This window comes from Microtus pennsylvanicus, chromosome 13 (genome assembly GCF_037038515.1).
Source record: "Microtus pennsylvanicus isolate mMicPen1 chromosome 13, mMicPen1.hap1, whole genome shotgun sequence".
Taxonomy (NCBI): domain Eukaryota; kingdom Metazoa; phylum Chordata; class Mammalia; order Rodentia; family Cricetidae; genus Microtus; species Microtus pennsylvanicus.
Window position 1 is genome coordinate 81,709,073 of NC_134591.1, and position 18,234 is coordinate 81,727,306.

Sequence of the window (18,234 nt, forward strand, 5' to 3'; positions counted from 1 at the left end):
GAAGTGAAACCTTTGCATTACTGGGACAATTGATACTGGTTGGCTGGAGGTGAGAAATTAGTGATTAAAAAGAGACCAGCACGCCAGGCGGTGGTGGCGCACGCCTTTAATCCCAGCACTTGGGAGGCAGAGGCAGGCTGATCTCTGTGAGTTCAAGACCAGCCTGGTCTACAAGAGCTAGTTCCAGGACAGGCTCCAAAGCCACAGAGAAACCCTGTCTCGGAAAAAAAAAAAAAAGAGGAGAGACCAGCATCATGGAGGTGAAATCTGGGAAGTGTTTCCTGAGAGCACAGAGAAGCCATGTTCTGGAACTGGTCTAGGTTGTGTCTCATGCTGGAAGCTGAACTGGACTTTAAGAGTGACCCAGGTGGTATTAGTTTTGAAGGCATGAAGGGATCATGTATGTAGAGCAGCTTGAGGCTTAGCACTGTGGGAGACCAGGAGAGACCATTAGTGAAGGGGCAGCCTCAGTAACAGTTCAAGATCCAGGAATGAAAGGGTCACGAGAAGCGGAGGCTTGGTTCCATGTAGAGCCTAGGAGAGGCTATTGGTGAAAGTTCAGTCCAGTTGCAGTAGAGGACCCCAGCAGTGTTGGAGATGCCAGTACCCTGGGCCAACAAGGACAGAAGGAGCAGTGGAGTGGAGCCAGCCAAAGCCTAGAAGATCAGCAGTAAGACATTTTCTTAGTGATCAATGGGGGCACCATTGTAAGTGCCAGCCCTGGGCAGGTGGTCCTGGGTTCTATAAGAAAGCAGGCTGAACAAGCCATGTGGAGCAAGTCAGTAAGCAGCACCCCTCCATGGCCTCTGCGTCAGCTCCTGCCTCCGGTTTCCAGCTCTGCTTGAATTCCTGCCCTAACTTCCCTCAATGATGAACAGTGCTGTAGAAATGTAAGCTGAATAAACCCTTTCCTCCCCACCTTTGCTTTGGGGTCATGGTGTTTCATCGCAGCAATAGTAACCCTGACTAGGACAGATGTGTAGGTCAAGGAGCACAGCATTTGCCTCTCTGACCCAGAGAGGAGGGTGGAGGACTTTCAAAGCTCAACCAACCACAACTGTGTGTCTCAGAGGGAGGAGGCTCTTATGCGCTAGTAAAGGAACAAGCACCACACCTCCCTCCAGCCCAGTGTCCATTCCACCTACAGGTGAAAATAATTACTACTGAAATACAACAGTACTTCACAATGCTTCCTTAGCAGGATAGCACAGAGGCCTCCACCTTACAGTCCTGCTGTGCTGAGGTCAGCTACAAATCTCACCAGACTCAAACCAATGAATCATACATGAAGTCCATTCCTTTGTAGGGGAGAACCCGCTAAGGTGTCTCCATGTCTCTACTCACTATACCACTGTGCATCTGTCTGCTTCCTCCTTTTCCTACTTCTAAAGACCCTTGGCAATGTGTTGGGCTTCCTCTTCCTCCTTCCTTCTCTTTTCTTCTTCCTTCTTCCTTTTCTTCTTCCTCTTTTTCCTTCTTCTTTCCTTCTTCTTCCTTCTTCTTCTTCTTCCTCTTTTCTTTTTTGGTCTTTTTGAGGCAGGGTTTCTCTGTGTAACAGTCCTGGCTGTCCTGGAACTCTTTTTGTAGACCAGGCTGGCCTCAAACTTACAGAGATCCACCTGCCTCTTGAGTGCTGGCTTTAAATGTGTGTGCCACCACTGCCTGACTACACCACCACTGCCCGGCTACGCCACCACTGCCCGGCTACACCACCACTGCCCGGCTACGCCACCACTGCCCGACTACACCACCACTGCCCGACTACACCACCACTGCCCAGCTACACCACCACTACCCGGCTACGCCACCACTACCCGGCTACGCCACCACTACCCGGCTACGCCACCACTGCCCGGCTACGCCACCACTGCCCGACTACACCACCACTGCCCGGCTACGCCACCACTACCCGGCTACGCCACCACTGCCCGACTACACCACCACTGCCCGACTACACCACCACTGCCCGGCTACGCCACCACTGCCCGGCTACGCCACCACTGCCCGGCTACGCCACCACTGCCCTTTCTTCTTGCATTGGTTCCACCCGACATAACCAAAGCCATCCTGAGTCATAATCACCATGATTACTACTATCCCCATTTCACCCTGGTTGTGTTTTCCTGCACAGTTCCCTAGCAAACTACAGATAAGATTAGTAATCACAATCCAGTCTCCAAAGATGTGCCTGACTCTTCCTATTATCTTATGACAAATTGTCCTGACCACCCATTTCTAAATAAACACACAGAGGCTTATATTAATTACAAATGCTTGGCCAATAGCTCAAGCTTGTTACTAAAGTCTTACATTTAAATTAACCCATTTTATTAATCCACGTATTGCCACGTGGCTCGTGGCTTTACCTGTCCTCTAGCATCTTGCTTTCCCAGCAGCTGGCTGCCTCTATCTCAAGTCCTCCCTCCTTCATCCCAGTCCTCAATTGGATTGTCCCACCTAACTTTATCCTGGCCTGCTATAGACCAATCAGCTTTATTATTAACCAATGAGAGTAAAACATCTTCACAACATCAGAAGGATTATCCCACCACAATAAACCTACTGCATTCCAGGCCCAGTGCAGCGAGTTTTGTCCTAACCCATTATTTCTGACCACTAGGCCCCACCCATGGAAACTTGATAGCTCCCCCTTGAAGGAAGGCAGCAGATACAACTTCAATGTCTTGAACCACCTTCCAGGACCAGAAAGAACATACAGATGGCTAGGTCGTACCTTGGCCCAAGACTGCTCCCTCCCACCAGGGCTGGGGATTGAACCATATGTTTCTACCAACTGGGCTATATCTTGTTGCTTGTCCCAATTCTTCCTCTACTTAAATCTAAGGCTCTTGTCAGTACCCTGCAGACAGTACCCTGGTGGGAGGGGCTCACTGGAGCCCTTTATCTTTTCCTCATCCCTGTATGCCATACTGACTAAATTTTATTCTCATTGCCTGTCTCTTTTATTACCTTCTATATACAGTCTCATGTTGCTCAGGCTGACCTCAAACTTGTTATAGAGCCAAGGTTGGCATTGAACTCCTAATCCTCCTGCCTTGTGAACTCCTAATCCTCCTGCTCCCAGGACTGCACCCAGGGTTGCAGAAAGAATGCCTTCAGAGTAACAGGACTTAGAAAAAATTCTTATCTGAGGATCTTTAGGAAAAGAACTTATGTGTTATGATAATAACTTTATTACTGCCTCTTGAAACTCTCTTTAATCTCTCTACACAGTTACATCTCTTTCCTCCACATATTTCTCTTCTACACACATTTCCTCGCTCCACTCTGTCACATTTCTTCACACACTCACACTGCTACATCCCTCTTCTACATCACACACACACACAGGGGGGGGGGGCTCTGGACAATATATAAATTATATTTTCAGGCTCACATAGCATTTGGATGCATGGCAATGCTTGGCCATACAGAAGGAAGGCACAGCCTCTCTGCACATAGCCTGAGAGGCATGGAGAGTGACATCAAAATTTAGGACCTAAGCAATAAACAGTTTGCTGACTGGACCTTGTGTTCTGAATCACAAGCTGGGGCCAGGAGTGCATGCAAGAAGTCAATTGCGGCACGGAGTTATGTCTTTAATGTTGTCAGCCTGACTTGGTTCAACAGACACCTGGGAACTTGACCTTGTGCACGTTTTGCCAGGGCAGCTAGTCCATTTTGAATCTGCACTGAAGTCTAAAATCAATTAAATGAGTTAAAAGCTGTTTTGTAACTGAGAATATTGTAATTTTTCTATGACAGTCTGAGCTATGAAAAAATCCTACTATTTCTACTCATCGACATTATACACCTTCAATGGAAATCATCTTCCTGACCATCCACAGATATGTATGCCCAGAAGATGGAATACAAGATAAACACACAGGCGGTGGGGAAAATACACATAGCTCTTTTTAGGGAAGGAAGGTAGAAAAATCACAGACAAAAACAAACATTCACTGTCAGTGACCCCACGATCTTTGCCAAGTGGGGCTCCCCATCAGAGAGTTACTCATCTCGGGGGTCGACCTGTTGAATGCTAACTGCCATCAGCTGTATACTCCCCCAGTGTCCCGCACGGCCTCCACCTGCTGAGGGCTCGGGTGACCGGTGTGCACCACCGTGCACCGAGTATGCAAAGCTGGGAATCAAACCGCCAGCTTTGGTTCATGCACGCCAGACAAGGGCTTTACTAATTAAACGACATCCCCAGCACAACTGTGTGCTTAGCTGGTGTTTGGGCGTTAGGAAAGGAGGCCACCCTAGCCTATTAGAATCCCCAGGACCATCAGCACTAGACAGCCCCCGGGAGCCTGAGTGACCGTCTCCGGCCACCCACCCCGCAAACTGTCTGCCGTCACTTCCGGCTCCCGCCGGAACTAAGGCGCCGCACTCCGGAAGCGGCGCGCGGGCGGGTGTGATGGCGGCGGCGGCGGTATCAGAGGCCTGGCCGGAGCTGGAGCTCGCGGAGCGCGAGCGGCGTCGCGAGCTGCTACTGACGGGGCCGGGGCTGGAGGAGCGGGTGAAGGCGGCGGGAGGGCGGCTGCCGCCGCGGCTCTTCACGCTACCGCTGCTGCACTACCTGGAGGTGAGCGGCTGCGGCAGCCTGCGTGCGCCGGGGCCCGGCCTGGCCCAGGGCCTCCCGCAGCTGCACAGCCTGGTGCTGCGGCGCAACGCGCTGGGGCCCGGCCTGAGCCCCGAGCTGGGGCCGCTGCCCGCGCTGCGCGTGCTCGACCTGTCCGGCAACGCGCTAGAAGCGCTGCCGCCGGGCGAGGGCCTGGGCCCCGCCGAGCCGCCCGGCCTGCCCCAACTGCAGAGCCTCAACCTCAGCGGCAACCGCCTACGCCAGCTGCCCGCCGACCTGGCGCGCTGCGCCCCTCGCCTGCAGAGCCTCAACCTCACCGGCAACCGCCTGGACGCCTTCCCCGCCGAGCTCTTCCTCCCGGGAGCTCTGCCCCTGCTCAGTGAGCTGGCCGCCGCCGACAACTGCCTGCGGGAGCTCAGCCCCGACATCGCGCACCTGGCTTCTCTCAAGGTCAGCTGGGGCCCCTCGGAGGCTGCCTTGGCCCCCCGCCCCGGTCCATCCCAGATCGGGGCGCAGACCCGCGTGCTCGGGCGTCTCCGAATGTAGGGCACTTTAAAAGTTGTCCCGTGATGTCCAGTAGCAGGGAGCCGGGTCTCGTTCTTTTGTGTGTAAGTGATCGGGTTTCCAAGTGGCAGTGCATCCAGAGGAGGCACAAAAGCCTGAGAGAACTGGAATTGGCGGTGTTCACCCTAACAGCAGCCTTCAGAGGTCGCTTGGGTTGGGGCTTCCGCTTCATAGAAGGTTCATGCGTTCTGTGGACCCAGGCTCACACCATGCTTGACGCCCACCAGGTGCTCTTTAAGTCTTTTGAGTGAGGGATGGGAAGGCAGAAGATGCAGAGCCACAGCCGGACCTGACTCCAGGCTGATCTCTCCAGTCTTGCCGGCACCCCCACCCCATGTGCAACCTTGGCAGGGCAGGCCTTTGTGTCTTCTCCGGCTTCTCAACCTTATGCAGACTTTTCCTAATGAGGATGAATTGGCATAGCGGCTGGTTCACAAGGGTTCACTTTGACAATATGCCTGTGTGTCTCTGTCTCTCCCCCCCCCTCTCTCTCTCTCTATCTCTCTCTCTCTCTATATATATATATATATATGAATGAATGAAAAGACTTGACTGGTAATATGTTCGTTCTCTCTCTCTCTCTCTCTCTCTCTCTCTCTCTGTGTGTGTGTGTGTGTGTGTGTGTGTGAGAGAGGAGAGAGAGAGAGAGAGAGAGAGAGAGAGAGAGAGAGAGAGAGAGAGAAATGAGCCAGCCACTCTGCAGAATGATACCTGTTTTTTGGAATCTCCATGAGGACTGGAGGAGGCTGTGGGATGTCACTCCCTGTGGTATCTCGGACCACTAGGTCAGGCATCCCTATGGCTTAGGTGGGACACAGGCTGGACACTATGCCTTCCTATGTAGTAGATGTTTTGACTTTCCAGGAGGCCGATGGTTGCAATAGCATGGTGCCTCTCTTTGTACCTGATCTGGCTCCACAAATGGTTGCAGCTGCCTTTGCTGTTGGGTGTGTGTGTGTGTCAGCTGACTGTTGTCTGCATATCATCCATCATCTTGGAACTCCTCTCTCTCTTCACCTGGCAACTCAGAAGCAGGTTGTCAGGCCTCTAGGCCTAGCCTCTTGCCACTAAACCACATTCCACTGGTTAAAGCAAATCCATTACAGGCAAGGATGTGGACACACAAAGCCTGCTTGATTAGGCCCAGGGCATTGACACCAAGGCCTCTGCTTATCTCTTTACTTCCAGAAAAGAGAATCGAACGCAGGTGCCTTGGCTTTTGCCCAGGAGCTGCCACCACCTCTGGCCCCATACCAGCCTGAGTGACTACCAACACAAAGCTAGATCAGTTCCTCAACCCTAATCTGAGGAGAACAATAGGAAAACTTGAATCTGCTATTTCGGCCTTTGGGGCAAGGAATGCAAGCAGCAGCTGGCCTCCCTCTTCTGTCCTGTCCCTCTCTGTTGACTATGCTTGCTGGGACATGAGTTCATTGCTCTGCCTCAGACCTGTGTGGCTTGGTTTCTCTTTGCAGGATACCTGCGTGTTGCAGGCAGAGGGCCCACTTGTTCATCTCGGCTGCCCGGCTAGCTTAGCCCCGAAATAACCACACAGAAACTGTATTAATTAAATTACTGCTTGGCCCATTAGCTCTAGCTTCTTATTGGCTAACTCTTACATCTTGTTTTAACTTATTTCTATTAATCTGTGTATCGACACATGGCAGTGGCTTACTGGTTAAGTTTCAGCAGCATGTCTTACTCTGGCAGGGATCCATGGCATCTCCCTGACTCTGCTTTCTTCCTCCCAGAATTCAGTTCCATCTTCTCTGCCTACCCAAGTTCTGCCCTATCAACAGGCCAAGGCAGTTTCTTTATTTATTAACCAATACAAGCAACACACAGAGGGGACTCCCACATCACCTGTGAACCCAGAGTAATATCCATTCTCTTCTCCTGGGGTTCTGTGGTCTCTTAGGAATCATGCCAGGGCTGTGGTAAGCCAGGGAGGGTTTTGTGACATCACTCTGGTCTACTTCTGCAGTGTCTGTCACTTGAGACTTCTGAAGTAGACAGTCAGTACCTTAGACATCAAAGATACCCCATAGAGATTCTTCCTGGCCAAGGGTCACTCACACCGGGACCAAAACCTCTGTCTCTGACCAGATCAGGCTTGTTGACTGTTGATGTCACTCCTAGAAGGAGGGTCGCTGGAGCTGTCTCAGTCCTTCCCAGCTACATTCTCAGAATGTATGTAATTCTGCCCCGCGTGCATGTGGCCTTGTGATCTGGGGTGTGTGTTTGTGTAGACTCTCCATCTATTACCCATGCTGTGATGAGGATTTCCAGTGGTGTGGCCGCTTTGAGGTTCCTGTAAGTAACCCTGGCCCACGTTCTATGAGAAGGCTCACTAAAAACCACCAGCTCCTGATCTATAAGGCAGGGCAGGCATTAGTTTGTCTCCCTGGAAAGGGATTTTTACACCTAGCCTGCTGCTGAGCTCCCCCCAGCCACAATGACTGTGGAGGCCGAGTGGCTGCACTGTTCCCCATGTTGGCAACAGCAGCATTGTCCGGCAGTAGGGATAGCAACAGGATGTCCTTTTCCACAGCTGAGGCGGTGTTCCACTCCTGATGTCATACTTGGTCTGGGGAGGGGGCTACTGGTGCTTGATTTTGTCATTATATTCAAGAAATAGAAGGGTGCCATTTGAGGACCCTGTTTTCAGATTGGAAGGAGTTCTGGTCGGTCCCCTGCCTGCTGACAGGCCTGATGAGTTAGCAGCCTCTGTGGAGGGTTAGCCTGGCTGTGGCTCCTGGGCCTGGACCACAGCAGGACTTTTTTTCCTCTTTCATTCCAGACACTGGACCTCTCCAACAACCAGCTGACCGAGATCCCTGCTGAACTGGCAGACTGCCCTAAGCTCAAAGAGATCAACTTCCGAGGGAACAAGCTTCGAGACAAGCGCCTGGAGAAGATGGTGGGTGGCTGCCAGACCAAATCCATCCTAGAGTACCTACGTGCTGGCGGCCGCGGTGGCCGGAGCAAGGGCCGGCAAGAGGGTGCTGAAAAGGAGGACAGAAAGAAGAGGCGGGAGCGGAAGCAGCGTCGGGAAAGTGGGGAGGGCGAGGAGGAGGTAGCAGACTCAGCCAGGCTGATGCTCAAGGTCTTGCACGTCTCTGAGAACCCCACACCCCTGACAGTCAAGGTGAGCCCAGAGGTCAGGGATGTGCGCCCGTACATCGTGGGGGCCATCGTGAGAGGCATGGACCTGCAGCCGGGAAATGCACTCCGTCGCTTTCTCAACTCCCAGGTGGGCACTTAAGCATGCTGGGGTGGGTATGCATGCAGCGAGCTGGCTTGATGGGTGCTACATGCTGGGGTGGGTATGCATGCAGCGAGCTGGCTTGATGGGTGCTACATGCTGGGGTGGGTATGCATGTAGCGAGCTGGCTTGACGGGTGCTGCATGCTGGAGTGGGCATACATGCAGCAGATAGATTTGGGGAGCCTGTATACTGGGTGTAGTGGCTGCATCCTGGGTGTACCACTGGAGCCAGCAGTCAGGTCAGGGTCATGAGGTGTGAGGTAGTCTCCATGCCTCAGTTTCCCTACATCAGTGGTAGTATGGCAGGCCCTGGTTCAGGGTGCAGAAAGTCCATTGCCTACCCCCTTGGATCCAGAGCACACACCCTTGTCCAGTGTCTGCCAGGCCTGGGCTATCGGTTCCTCCACACAGTGACCACATGTCGCCCCACTCTAGACATGAATTTATTGATGATGTTTGATGCTAGTGAGAAATTTCTGTAAAATGCAGTCTGTTTATATGAGACCATGTTAGAATTGTCTTTTCTTGCCAAGCTTGGTATCACACACTTTTAGTCCCAGCAGAGGCAGACAGATCTCTGTGAGCTTGAGGCCATTTTAGTTTACATAGCAAGTTCCAGATCAATCAGGACTATGTAGTGTGGTCTTATCTCAACAACAAACAAATAATAAATAATAGTACAATTGTCCCTTCTCAGCAGCACATCCTCATGGAAGTTCCTGGGTCTGGCTGACTGGACCACTCCTGGCAGCTGTCTCCCTGTGCACTGAAAAGCACATCTTTGCCTTTTGTGCCCAGCAGAGACAGGTGCAGCCTTGTGCAGGCAAGGCCAGAGTTGCCATCTGAGACGTCCCTCAGCAGCTCAGGGAGGAAGCCAGTAGTGCCCCCTCCCCACCCCAGCCATGCCCAGCCTAGCAGCAGACCTGCGATCTGCCCTGTAGATGGAGTGATAGGTTGAGATGAGAGTTCTAGAATTAAAGAGAAGAGAAAGGGTGCTGGTGACCAGATAGCCACAGAGTTGGGAGGCAGGGAGGTGCCGCTTTGTGGTGGTGAGCTTCAGGCCTCCCTGGACAGCAGGGACTCTGAAGCCCATTCCTCTGCTCTCATCTGCAGACCAAGCTCCATGATGACCTCTGTGAGAAGAGGACAGCAGCAACCATTGCGACCCACGACCTCCAGGCAGTGCGTGGGCCCCTGCTGTATGCAGCCCGGCCACCCAATGACCTGAAGGTACCAACTGCTCTGCCCCTCTGTCCACACTTTCCCTGTACTCACAGGCTGGGGGTTGGGCCTGGGAAGCTTAACCTGGTACTTTCTGGGCAAGTGCATAAGGGGCGTGATTTCTGCCTTTGCTCTGGGACCCAGGGCACGGCTGTGCAGATGCCCGTCCTAAGGCAGGCCTTGGAAAGGGCTTCCAGTACTTACCCACTTTTATTGAGACGAGGTCTCACTCTGTAGCCCTGTCTGACCTGAAACTTTCTGTGTAGAGCAGATTGGCCTTGAACTTACAGAGATCTACCTGCCTCTGCACCAAGTGCTGGGATTAAAGGCGTGTGCTACCATGCCTAGGTAGATTGCCAACTTTAACAAAAGATTTTGGTCCCACTTAACACCTGTAGTGTGAGCTGAATCACCAGGTTGCTCTCTGGGCTGTCATTTCCAGGCTTGGATTTACATAGAGACCCAGGGGTAGGGACTCAGGTGCCAACTGCATGCCTGACTCAGCCAGCTCAGGTGACTGATTCCTATCTCTCTGTTGACCTTCTGAGCAGTCGCATGTTATAGAAATACAGGTGTCTGAGCACCCCCTCTGCAGAGGGGTCTCTGGAAATATAGTCTCTTGCTTCAGACTTGGAGACTTGGCAGCCCACTCCCTGGCTAGAGATTAAGGTAGAGAGAGTATGGCATCCCTCATGCTTATGGGTGGCCTCAGTAACACAATGAGCTATGAGCTTCTGCTCCTACAGATTGTGCCCTTGGGGCGGAAAGAAGCCAAGGCCAAGGAGCTGGTAAGGCAGCTGCAGCTGGAGGCTGAGGAGCAGAGAAAGCAGAAGAAGCGGCAAAGCGTCTCTGGGCTACACAGGTCAGTCAGCTGGCAGACAGGTCGGCACACTGCCCACCACAAATCCCTCTATCTCGGCCCGCCCTCCAGCTGCCAGACGACAGCATAAGCAGATGGGGAGGGACCCTCCCCAGACTTTCTTCTAAGAGAGAGTCGGTACCTCCTGAAAGGGCCAGACTCCACTGTGAGGTGTTAGGTGGTCGGGGGGGTGGGGGGCGGGGGTCATGCTCCATGCAGCCATCAGGTTCTCAGTGGTGGTCAGGGTTGTCAGACCTAAGGCCTCTGTCACTTCACCTCCCAGGTCTCTGGGCAGATGAGGATGCAGGGCTCACACTGCTTGTCACCTGGATTCCCTCCCACACAGGTACCTTCACTTACTGGATGGGAAGGAAAACTACCCCTGTCTCGTGGATGCCGAAGGAGATGTGATTTCTTTTCCACCTATAACAAACAGCGAGAAGACAAAGGTAGGCAGTGTGTGGTGTGTGGCTCGTCCTCTAGGCTGCGCCACCTGCTCGTGCCCGCTCGTGAGAGATATGCAAAGTGGAGGACTGGGGCCCTCTGCTCCTTGGAGTTGCTCACACCTGGTGCCGCCCACCTCTACAAAGTCACCATTGTGCTGTCCCCCAGCCTGTGGCCCTTGCTACAAGTTCTCAGTGTAAGACAGGTTTTCGCATAGCCCAGGCTGGCCTTTAACTTGATATATAGTCTTAAGAGTTACCATGAACTTCCAATCCTCCTGCCTCCACATCCCTAACGCTATAGGATTATAGGTGTGTACCGTGTGTACCGCCATTCCTGCCTGGTTTATACAGTGCTGGGGACTTAACCCAGCTTCATGCATACAAACAAGGCAGGCGCTCTGCACCTCCAGCCTACATAACTCTGCTCATAGATTTTTCTCCTGAATCCACTGAGCAGCTGGTGTCCCCGCACCAATAACTTTCTCCTGAACTCTAACTCTTCAGATTAAGAAAACCACATGCGACTTGTTTTTGGAAGTCACAAGTGCCACTAGCCTGCAGCTCTGTAAGGACATCATGGACAGCCTCATTCTGGTGAGTGGCCATGAGGGCAGCTTTGTGTCCCCACCCTCCATGGCTGCTGCTTGCTGCTCTCTGGATCACGGCAGCCTGACTTCCTAGATCACTTCTCCTGTTAAAAAGTTATTTTTCTTTGCAGAAAATGGCAGAACTGAGCAAAAGCACTTCAGAAAATAAAGAGGAAGATGCACTCTCGGGGACGGAAGCTGATGCCAGCTGTGGGGTTTCTGATCCCAGCTTGAATCAGAGAGCTGGGAAGGATGGACAGTGCCCCCTGGTGGTGGAGCAGGTCCGAGTGGTGGACCTGGAGGGCAGCTTGAAGGTGGTCTACCCGTCCAAGGCCGACCTGGTCACCACCCCTCCCTATGTGACTGTGGTTCGCTGACATCCAGGCTGCATAACTGGTTCCACTTGTGGCCCCTGTGGGGGCACTGGCTGTAGATGTCTCTGTGTGGTTGGTTGTTCTTCGTCCCTTTTCTCTGGGTGTTTTAAGGTGTCTGCGTTTTGTCTGGGTGACGGTTGTAAAATGAGTTGTGTCATCATTACAGCACTAATAGATTCTGCTGTTCTCGTGGATGTTCACATAACTGCTGGAAATGTCCTGAATCGTGTGGGAACGGGGGGAAGCTGAGCAGGGTTTGATGTGCAGGTGTGAATTCAGGGTAAATGGCGGCAGGCATCCTGTGGGACTGCGCTTCCTTCTCGACAGCATGTTAATAGCAGAGACGTGGAGAGCGTCATGTGATTGTAACCTCTGTAGAGCTTGCGTCCAGCACGGTCCATCCACTCCTCAGTCCCAGAGGTCATTCCCATGTAGTCCTGGGTAGTCGACAGATTTCTGTGCGTGATGGGAAGGCTGGTTTGTGAGCTGAGCCAGTGGCGGGAAGGTGTGCCACACACACGGCCCTACAGGCTTCCGTGTCAGTCTGTCCTTGTCCACCACCTGTCTCACTCTGCGTGTGTTGGCGTATGTACCGGGCACACCTGCCATCCTTGGAGCCAAAGTGCTTGATCCTGAGGACCCAGCCAGCTGCACAAGGGACTTAGTGGCCCTATCCTATGCCTTACCATCTGGCTGCAGAAGGGACCCGGCCCTTCTGCCTTTCTTTGGTGGTCTTTGACCTCAAAGGACAGTTCCTGTCTTCTGTAAAACAACAACGGTTTGGGTTTGTGGTTTTAGTTTTGAGGCTGTGCAAGGTCCTGTGGTTGTCAGAGCCAGTGGGGCTGCGGGTCCCTCGAGGCGCAGTGTCCTGGACAAAGCCTGTGACTGCACAGTTGCTCTTGGGTCCCTGTGAGTGACCATGGCAAGGGCTCACCTATTCTGTGTGGATTCACCAAAGTGTGGAAGGGTGGAGCTGCCCCATGTCCACCTCTCCACCCCTGCCAGTTCCTGCTGTTTCTTCCAGAACAGTCCCATGTATGAGATTAAAATTTTTGGAACTTTTTACAGACACAAGCAGAACGCCTCTTTGTTCTAATAAAACTAATAAAACCCTTTGGAAACAGCATGTTTTCTGCATCCAGCCTTCTGCCCGCTCTCATCAACAGGACAGTGCCAGGGTCTGTTCCTGGCATTGACATGGGAAAACAGCCCAAATCCCCACCTGGTTCCAGACGCCCACCAGGGCCCATGGCCTGTGGCTACTTGAGACTACCCACTCCCTGTATAGTACTGGCCAGAGAGCACTAGGCTGAAGACACTGGTCAGTTGCCAGGGCTGAGCACCTGTCTCAGTTGGAGTATAGGATATGGCTAGATGCCCATCCACTACCGTCATCCCAGGGGTGCAGGACTACCAAGAGAAGCTGGGCACTTCCTTTCTCTTACCTGGAGCCCCTTAGGTGGAACACACTTGATCCTCCCTGTCCCGCCCCCCCACCAAACCGCACCCCATATACCTGGCTCAGCCAGGTCTGACTTGTCCAAGCACACACCTGCTCCTACTCCAAGGGCTACGAGGCTAGGGTGCCCTGCTCTTGACAATGGCCACACTAGGCCTTGAGGTCCCTTCCCTGGGACCTCCCAATGCCTGTTTTGCTATTGTGGGGACAGGAGGGCATTCCACTGTCTTACCTCAGTTGGGGCCTGTGAATAGGGACAGGTGGTGTCTGTTAGAACCCAGGCCAGTTGGAGCAATTCCACTGCAGATTCCCTCATGAGGGCCACTGAAGCTCAGGACAATACAAACCAGGAGTTCTGAGAATGAGGCCAGCCATACCAGCCCTCCCCAGCCAGTGTGGCCAAGCCCCTCAACTTGTCAGTGTGGTAAAGGCAAATGGGAGGGGGGAGTCTTTCCAACCCGAGAGCAGTGGGTTTAGTCTTCTGGCACCTGCCACCTACTGTCTGGCTCCCCTTCTCCCATACCCTCCACCCTCTCAGCCCAGGGTGCAGACTTCACCTCAATATTTTCTAGCAAATGTCCTGCAAGCCTGGAACCTTTTCACAGCATGGCAGGGATGACGGGTGGCCCAGAGAGGTTCTGTGTAGACCACTGGAGAGGAGGCCACAGTACCCTCAAGTGTTGAAGGCCTTGTCCTCCATGGTCCAATAAGGAGGGATAGGTCCAACCATATCCCGACCCTTAGGACTCCTGTGTTCTTGGGAGATGGCCCAGCCAGGAGGGGCACATTCCAGTATGGAGCCAAACTGGAAGAGCTGTGGAGGAGGGTCAGGCCTGCAGCAAGTCATGCCTGGCTGGGCAGCACTGTTCCTTCAGTAAGCAGTGATTTGTCTACAGGCTCTATAAGGGGGGGGGGAGCCTGTGGAGAGGCAGCAAGCAGAGCACCAGCCTCCGTTTTTCTCTCAGGGCCATCCCTGAAGACATCCCTAGTTTGCTAAAGAATACAATGTTGTGCTGGGTGGTGGCGCATGCCTTTAATCCCAGCACTCGGGGAGGCAGAGACAGACGGATCTCTGTGAGTTTGAGGCCAGCCTGATCTACAAGAGCTAGTTTCAGGACAGGCTCCAAAAGCTACAGAGAAACCCTGTCTCGAAAAACAAAAAATCAAAAACCAAACAAAAGTATACAATGTTGTATGCCAGGTGGCCCATGCCTTTAATCCCAGCACTCAAGAAAGAGGCAAGTGGATCTGAGTTCAAGACCAGCCTGGTTTACAAAGTGAGTTCCAGGACAGCCAAGGCTACACAGAGAAACCCTGTCTCAAATAAAAAGCATACAATGTTGTGTTTGAAAAGGCCTCTGTGCCAAGCACAGAAACAGGTCTTCTATATGGGGCCCTATCTGTGTCCCCTAAAAAGAATAGGTAGGGGACGCATCATTATTCAGGGCCCTCCCTGCACAATCAGGAATCTGGAAGGCCTAAGAGGGCCAGGAGCCCAGCCCAAGGCCACAGGGAGGAGCACACACAGTGGCCTGCCTGCCTCAGTTACAGGCCAAGCCCTGGACTGGGGCGCCTAGCATTGGTCAAAGGGATGTGGACACCACAGGCAGCGACCAGCCTGGGGAGGTCCCCTCCAGCTCTACTGAGACTGAGCCTCATCCCCAGCAAGTAAGCGGCTGGCGCTGCCTGCGCCGGGCTGTTGGAGCTGCACAGTGCGCCCTGGCATCTTCATATGCCCTGGGGTCTGTGTGCATGGGAGAGAGTCCCAGGGGTGGGAGCGGATCCCAGGGGTGGGAGCGGGTCCGGGGGGGGGGGCGAGTCCTGGGGAGGGCGAGTCCCGGGGGTGTGGGAGTGGGGGGCAGCAAGTCCCGGGGGGGGGGGCGAGTCCCAGGGATGGGAGCTGGCAGCATTTATTTGCACTTGTGCACGTAGTAGCCAGTGACGTAGCCCAAGATGAAGATGATCCAGAAGAGGGCCACTCCACCCAGCACCTTCATAGCGATCCCCAGCTTGCCCGAGCACAACTTCTGGGAGAGCCTAGAGCGAGAACCACCAGTGAGCCCAAGCCAGGGCTCCAGGGAGACCTGGATAGGTTTGGATGGGGAAGGAAGATCAGGGCCTCCTGAGTGCCCTGCTGGAGTTGGGAGTTACCTGTCCATCCAGAGGGACAGCCCAATGGTTGGACAAGGCTGGTCAGTGCAATGGGGGTCACGGGCTGTTGGGATTTTACCTCCTATAGCATGAGGGCTCCTCTGTGCTGGACATGGCAGTCATGCTGACTTCATCCCGGTTGCTGTTGTCCCACCTGCTGTAGCGGACACCACTCTCCTGGGGCTGCATGCTGTAGGCCTGCGGGAGTGGGGGACGGGGGGAGGCTACAGCAGTCAGAGTGGAGACAAGACAGGTATCAGACCAGTCTCCCAGAAGGCGGGCCTGCTGCTGTCACGGAAGGGTCAGCCCGGAAGGAGGGGGCGGTACTTACCAAGGTAACTAGAAACTAGCTCAGGGTCAGAAGGACTAAGCAAAGCAAGAATTCCAACCCAGAGGGCAGGGCGGTCCCTGGCTAAGCCCTGACCCTCAGGAATGTAAGCCTCTGCTTTGCCAGCTGGGGCCTCTACTGAGGGGTCAGGGGCTCTCCTCCCTTGCGGGACATTTATCAGGAGAGGCAGCCAGTGCCGCCCTCAGAGACCAGGAAAGTGTATCTGCCAAGGACCCGATAACTGTCTTCCTCCCCGGCCCAGCCGATAAGGCCTGGAGCTGCCCTCCAGAGAGGCTGGCAAGGAGAGGGATGAGCAGTGGATGGTGGCTGGTACCACCAGTCCAGCCAGCCAGGGAGCTGCTGGGCAGCAGCTGTCCTCTTCCCCTCCTCCACCTGCTGCCCCTGAGAGGCGTCAAGCAAGGGCTTCTGGGGCCCCTGTAGATTATAGATTAGCAGGAAGTAGGGGCCACATGAGTGCCTAGAGCAGGAAGGTTCCTACCACCAAACCATCCCTGACTCCTTCAGGGCCAGCCACCCCAGGGGCACAGACAGTGGGTTGGGAGGAGGAGGAGTCACAGTGACAATGTGGCCATGCATGGTTGCTCCTGCCTCCCTGCAGGCCTGCCTGCACTGGATACTTGACTAACCCTCTCATTTACCCTCTGACCTCTCCCGTGGCCTCTTGTTTACCTGAGGGGAACAGGGCACACACTAGAAGGTACAGACTGAGATAAGGAGAAGGTTAGGGCTCCTGTGTTCTGGGCATCCAAGTGTCCCCTCGCGACACCCAGCTCCAAGACCCTGCCTCACAGCCGCTGAGGCCACGGGAAGGCAGCATGTGTCCTAGATAACCCTGTGCCAGTGACCCAAAGGCACAGCAGGCCAGCGGGCTGCAGAAGACGGCTACAGAAACCCAGGATGCCAGGCTGGCTGGGTGGAAGAGGGACGCCATCTTAACCACAAGTGTCTTCAGGTGGGGCCTCTGGCTGACCGCCAGGGGTGGCAAGCGTGACTGGAGTATCCTGTTTGTTACCTGCCTCAAGACAGAGCACACCAGCTACCTGCACAAGGCTCAATCCCTTCCTCCAGGTGGACAACAGGAGTGTTGGCTCCGAGTGGCAGCCACGCCAAGATGAGTTTGATACCCGAACCCCTCTTTTGCCATGCCACTGGTTGTTGGCTAAGTGCGGGGTGAAGCGGAATGCAGGGAGAGGAAGCTTTTGCTCTTTCACAGTTAAGAGTGGCCACCTCTTTCCTGCTTCTGCAGTGGCCGGAGCTGCTACACCACACATGCAGTCTAGACGTCAATGTAACACTGGCTCTAACAGGGACCGTCTCTACAGCAAAACCTGCCCACATGTGGAATTTGGGGTGTGGGGGTCTCCCCAATTTGTTCAAGCCGGAGGTAGTGGGATCTTGTTATCTGCCAACCATCCGTGGCTGGACAGGCCACCAGAGAGCAATGGGCTCCTCGGGCCGGGGTCTCCTGGGTTTCGTGCACCCTGATCTGTATAATCGTCATAGACACAGTAGGAAGGGCCTACGAGGCCCCTCTAAACCCAGAGCCTCCCCGAAGAGGTGTGCACACAGGAGTCCAACATGCCGTAAGGCTGCTCGTTAGACCCGTTTGCCCACAGAGTACCTCTGAGACCCCAACTTACAAAGGCGAGTCGTGGTGGGGGCTGAAGCCTCCGGTGCCCAGGAAGGCTGTCAGGGTCTGGTCAGTGGATCCCACCTTCCCCCAGCAGGGTAAGCCAGGATGTGAGGTAGGGTTGGTGCCTCGAGCCTTAAATACAGAAAACAAAGGGGGGAAGAGGAGCAGATAGCTAAAGGAAAGGAAGAAACAGGTCCCAAGGGAGTTCCTGGGTCCCGAGAGAAGCTGGGCCGCCAGTTCCGGGCCTGATAGCCCTTGGTAGTTAGGCCTTATCTAGCCCTTCCCACTCCGGAATTCTAGGGCCAGGGAAGCTCTAGCCCCGGAGGGAGGACATAGGAGTGGTGGGGGCGAGCTGTCGGGTCCACCTCCGTGGGTTGCAACGGGAAGCTGCTAATCCCTGCTGAGTGCGTCTCACCTGCGCCCCTCGCCAGGGCCGCTGCGCAAGCCCGGGACGCGTCTCCAGCCCTGGGGGTGACGGGGGCGGGGCCCGAGGCTGGGGGCGGGTCTGAAGGGCGGGGCCGAGTTGAGGGAGGCCCGGCTGAGAAGGGGGCAGTGGACTGGGAAGTCTGATCCAGATCGGGAGGGGCAGACCCCTCTCGCTGCTGGAGTTGCGGAACCGAGCCGGCCACCGGAGAGACCTGCAGAGGGCGCCAGGTCCTTGCCCAGCCTCTCAGAGTCAGGCTCAGAGAAGGCTCGGTGTCAGGCCTTCTGTCTGCACTAATGCCGCCCAGTGCAC

General features: G+C 54.3%; 2 protein-coding genes across 2 annotated transcripts; one reads left to right on the forward strand and one right to left on the reverse strand.

Moving 5' to 3' along the window:
• Positions 1 to 4,384: 4,384 nt before the first annotated feature.
• On the forward strand, positions 4,385 to 13,030 carry Lrrc47 (leucine rich repeat containing 47). Its single transcript, XM_075945034.1, has 7 exons — positions 4,385 to 5,038; positions 7,953 to 8,405; positions 9,533 to 9,649; positions 10,387 to 10,502; positions 10,846 to 10,948; positions 11,450 to 11,539; positions 11,664 to 13,030. The coding sequence occupies exons 1-7, from the start codon at positions 4,424 to 4,426 to the stop codon at positions 11,907 to 11,909; spliced, it is 1,740 nt and encodes a 579-aa protein (XP_075801149.1). The 5' UTR covers positions 4,385 to 4,423; the 3' UTR covers positions 11,910 to 13,030.
• Positions 13,031 to 15,190: 2,160 nt separating this feature from the next.
• Smim1 (small integral membrane protein 1 (Vel blood group)) lies at positions 15,191 to 17,632 on the reverse strand. Its single transcript, XM_075945035.1, has 3 exons — positions 17,506 to 17,632; positions 15,596 to 15,714; positions 15,191 to 15,402 (listed from the first exon to the last, which is right to left on the reverse strand). The coding sequence occupies exons 2-3, from the start codon at positions 15,703 to 15,705 to the stop codon at positions 15,276 to 15,278; spliced, it is 237 nt and encodes a 78-aa protein (XP_075801150.1). The 5' UTR covers positions 15,706 to 15,714; positions 17,506 to 17,632; the 3' UTR covers positions 15,191 to 15,275.
• Between the last annotated feature and the right edge of the window lie 602 nt (positions 17,633 to 18,234).

What these genes read in the sequence shown, in the direction of transcription:
- Smim1 (XM_075945035.1), bottom strand. Translation starts at nt 15,705, where the DNA reads ATGCAGCCCCAGGAGAGTGGTGTCCGCTACAGCAGGTGGGACAACAGC. An exon ending in GAGCCCTCATGCTATAGGAG is followed by an intron (nt 15,403 to 15,595) that starts GTAAAATCCCAA and finishes TTCTCGCTCTAG; the next exon opens with GCTCTCCCAGAAGTTGTGCT.
- Lrrc47 (XM_075945034.1), top strand. Translation starts at nt 4,424, where the DNA reads ATGGCGGCGGCGGCGGTATCAGAGGCCTGGCCGGAGCTGGAGCTCGCG. An exon ending in GTCGCTTTCTCAACTCCCAG is followed by an intron (nt 8,406 to 9,532) that starts GTGGGCACTTAA and finishes TCTCATCTGCAG; the next exon opens with ACCAAGCTCCATGATGACCT. An exon ending in TCATGGACAGCCTCATTCTG is followed by an intron (nt 11,540 to 11,663) that starts GTGAGTGGCCAT and finishes TTTTCTTTGCAG; the next exon opens with AAAATGGCAGAACTGAGCAA.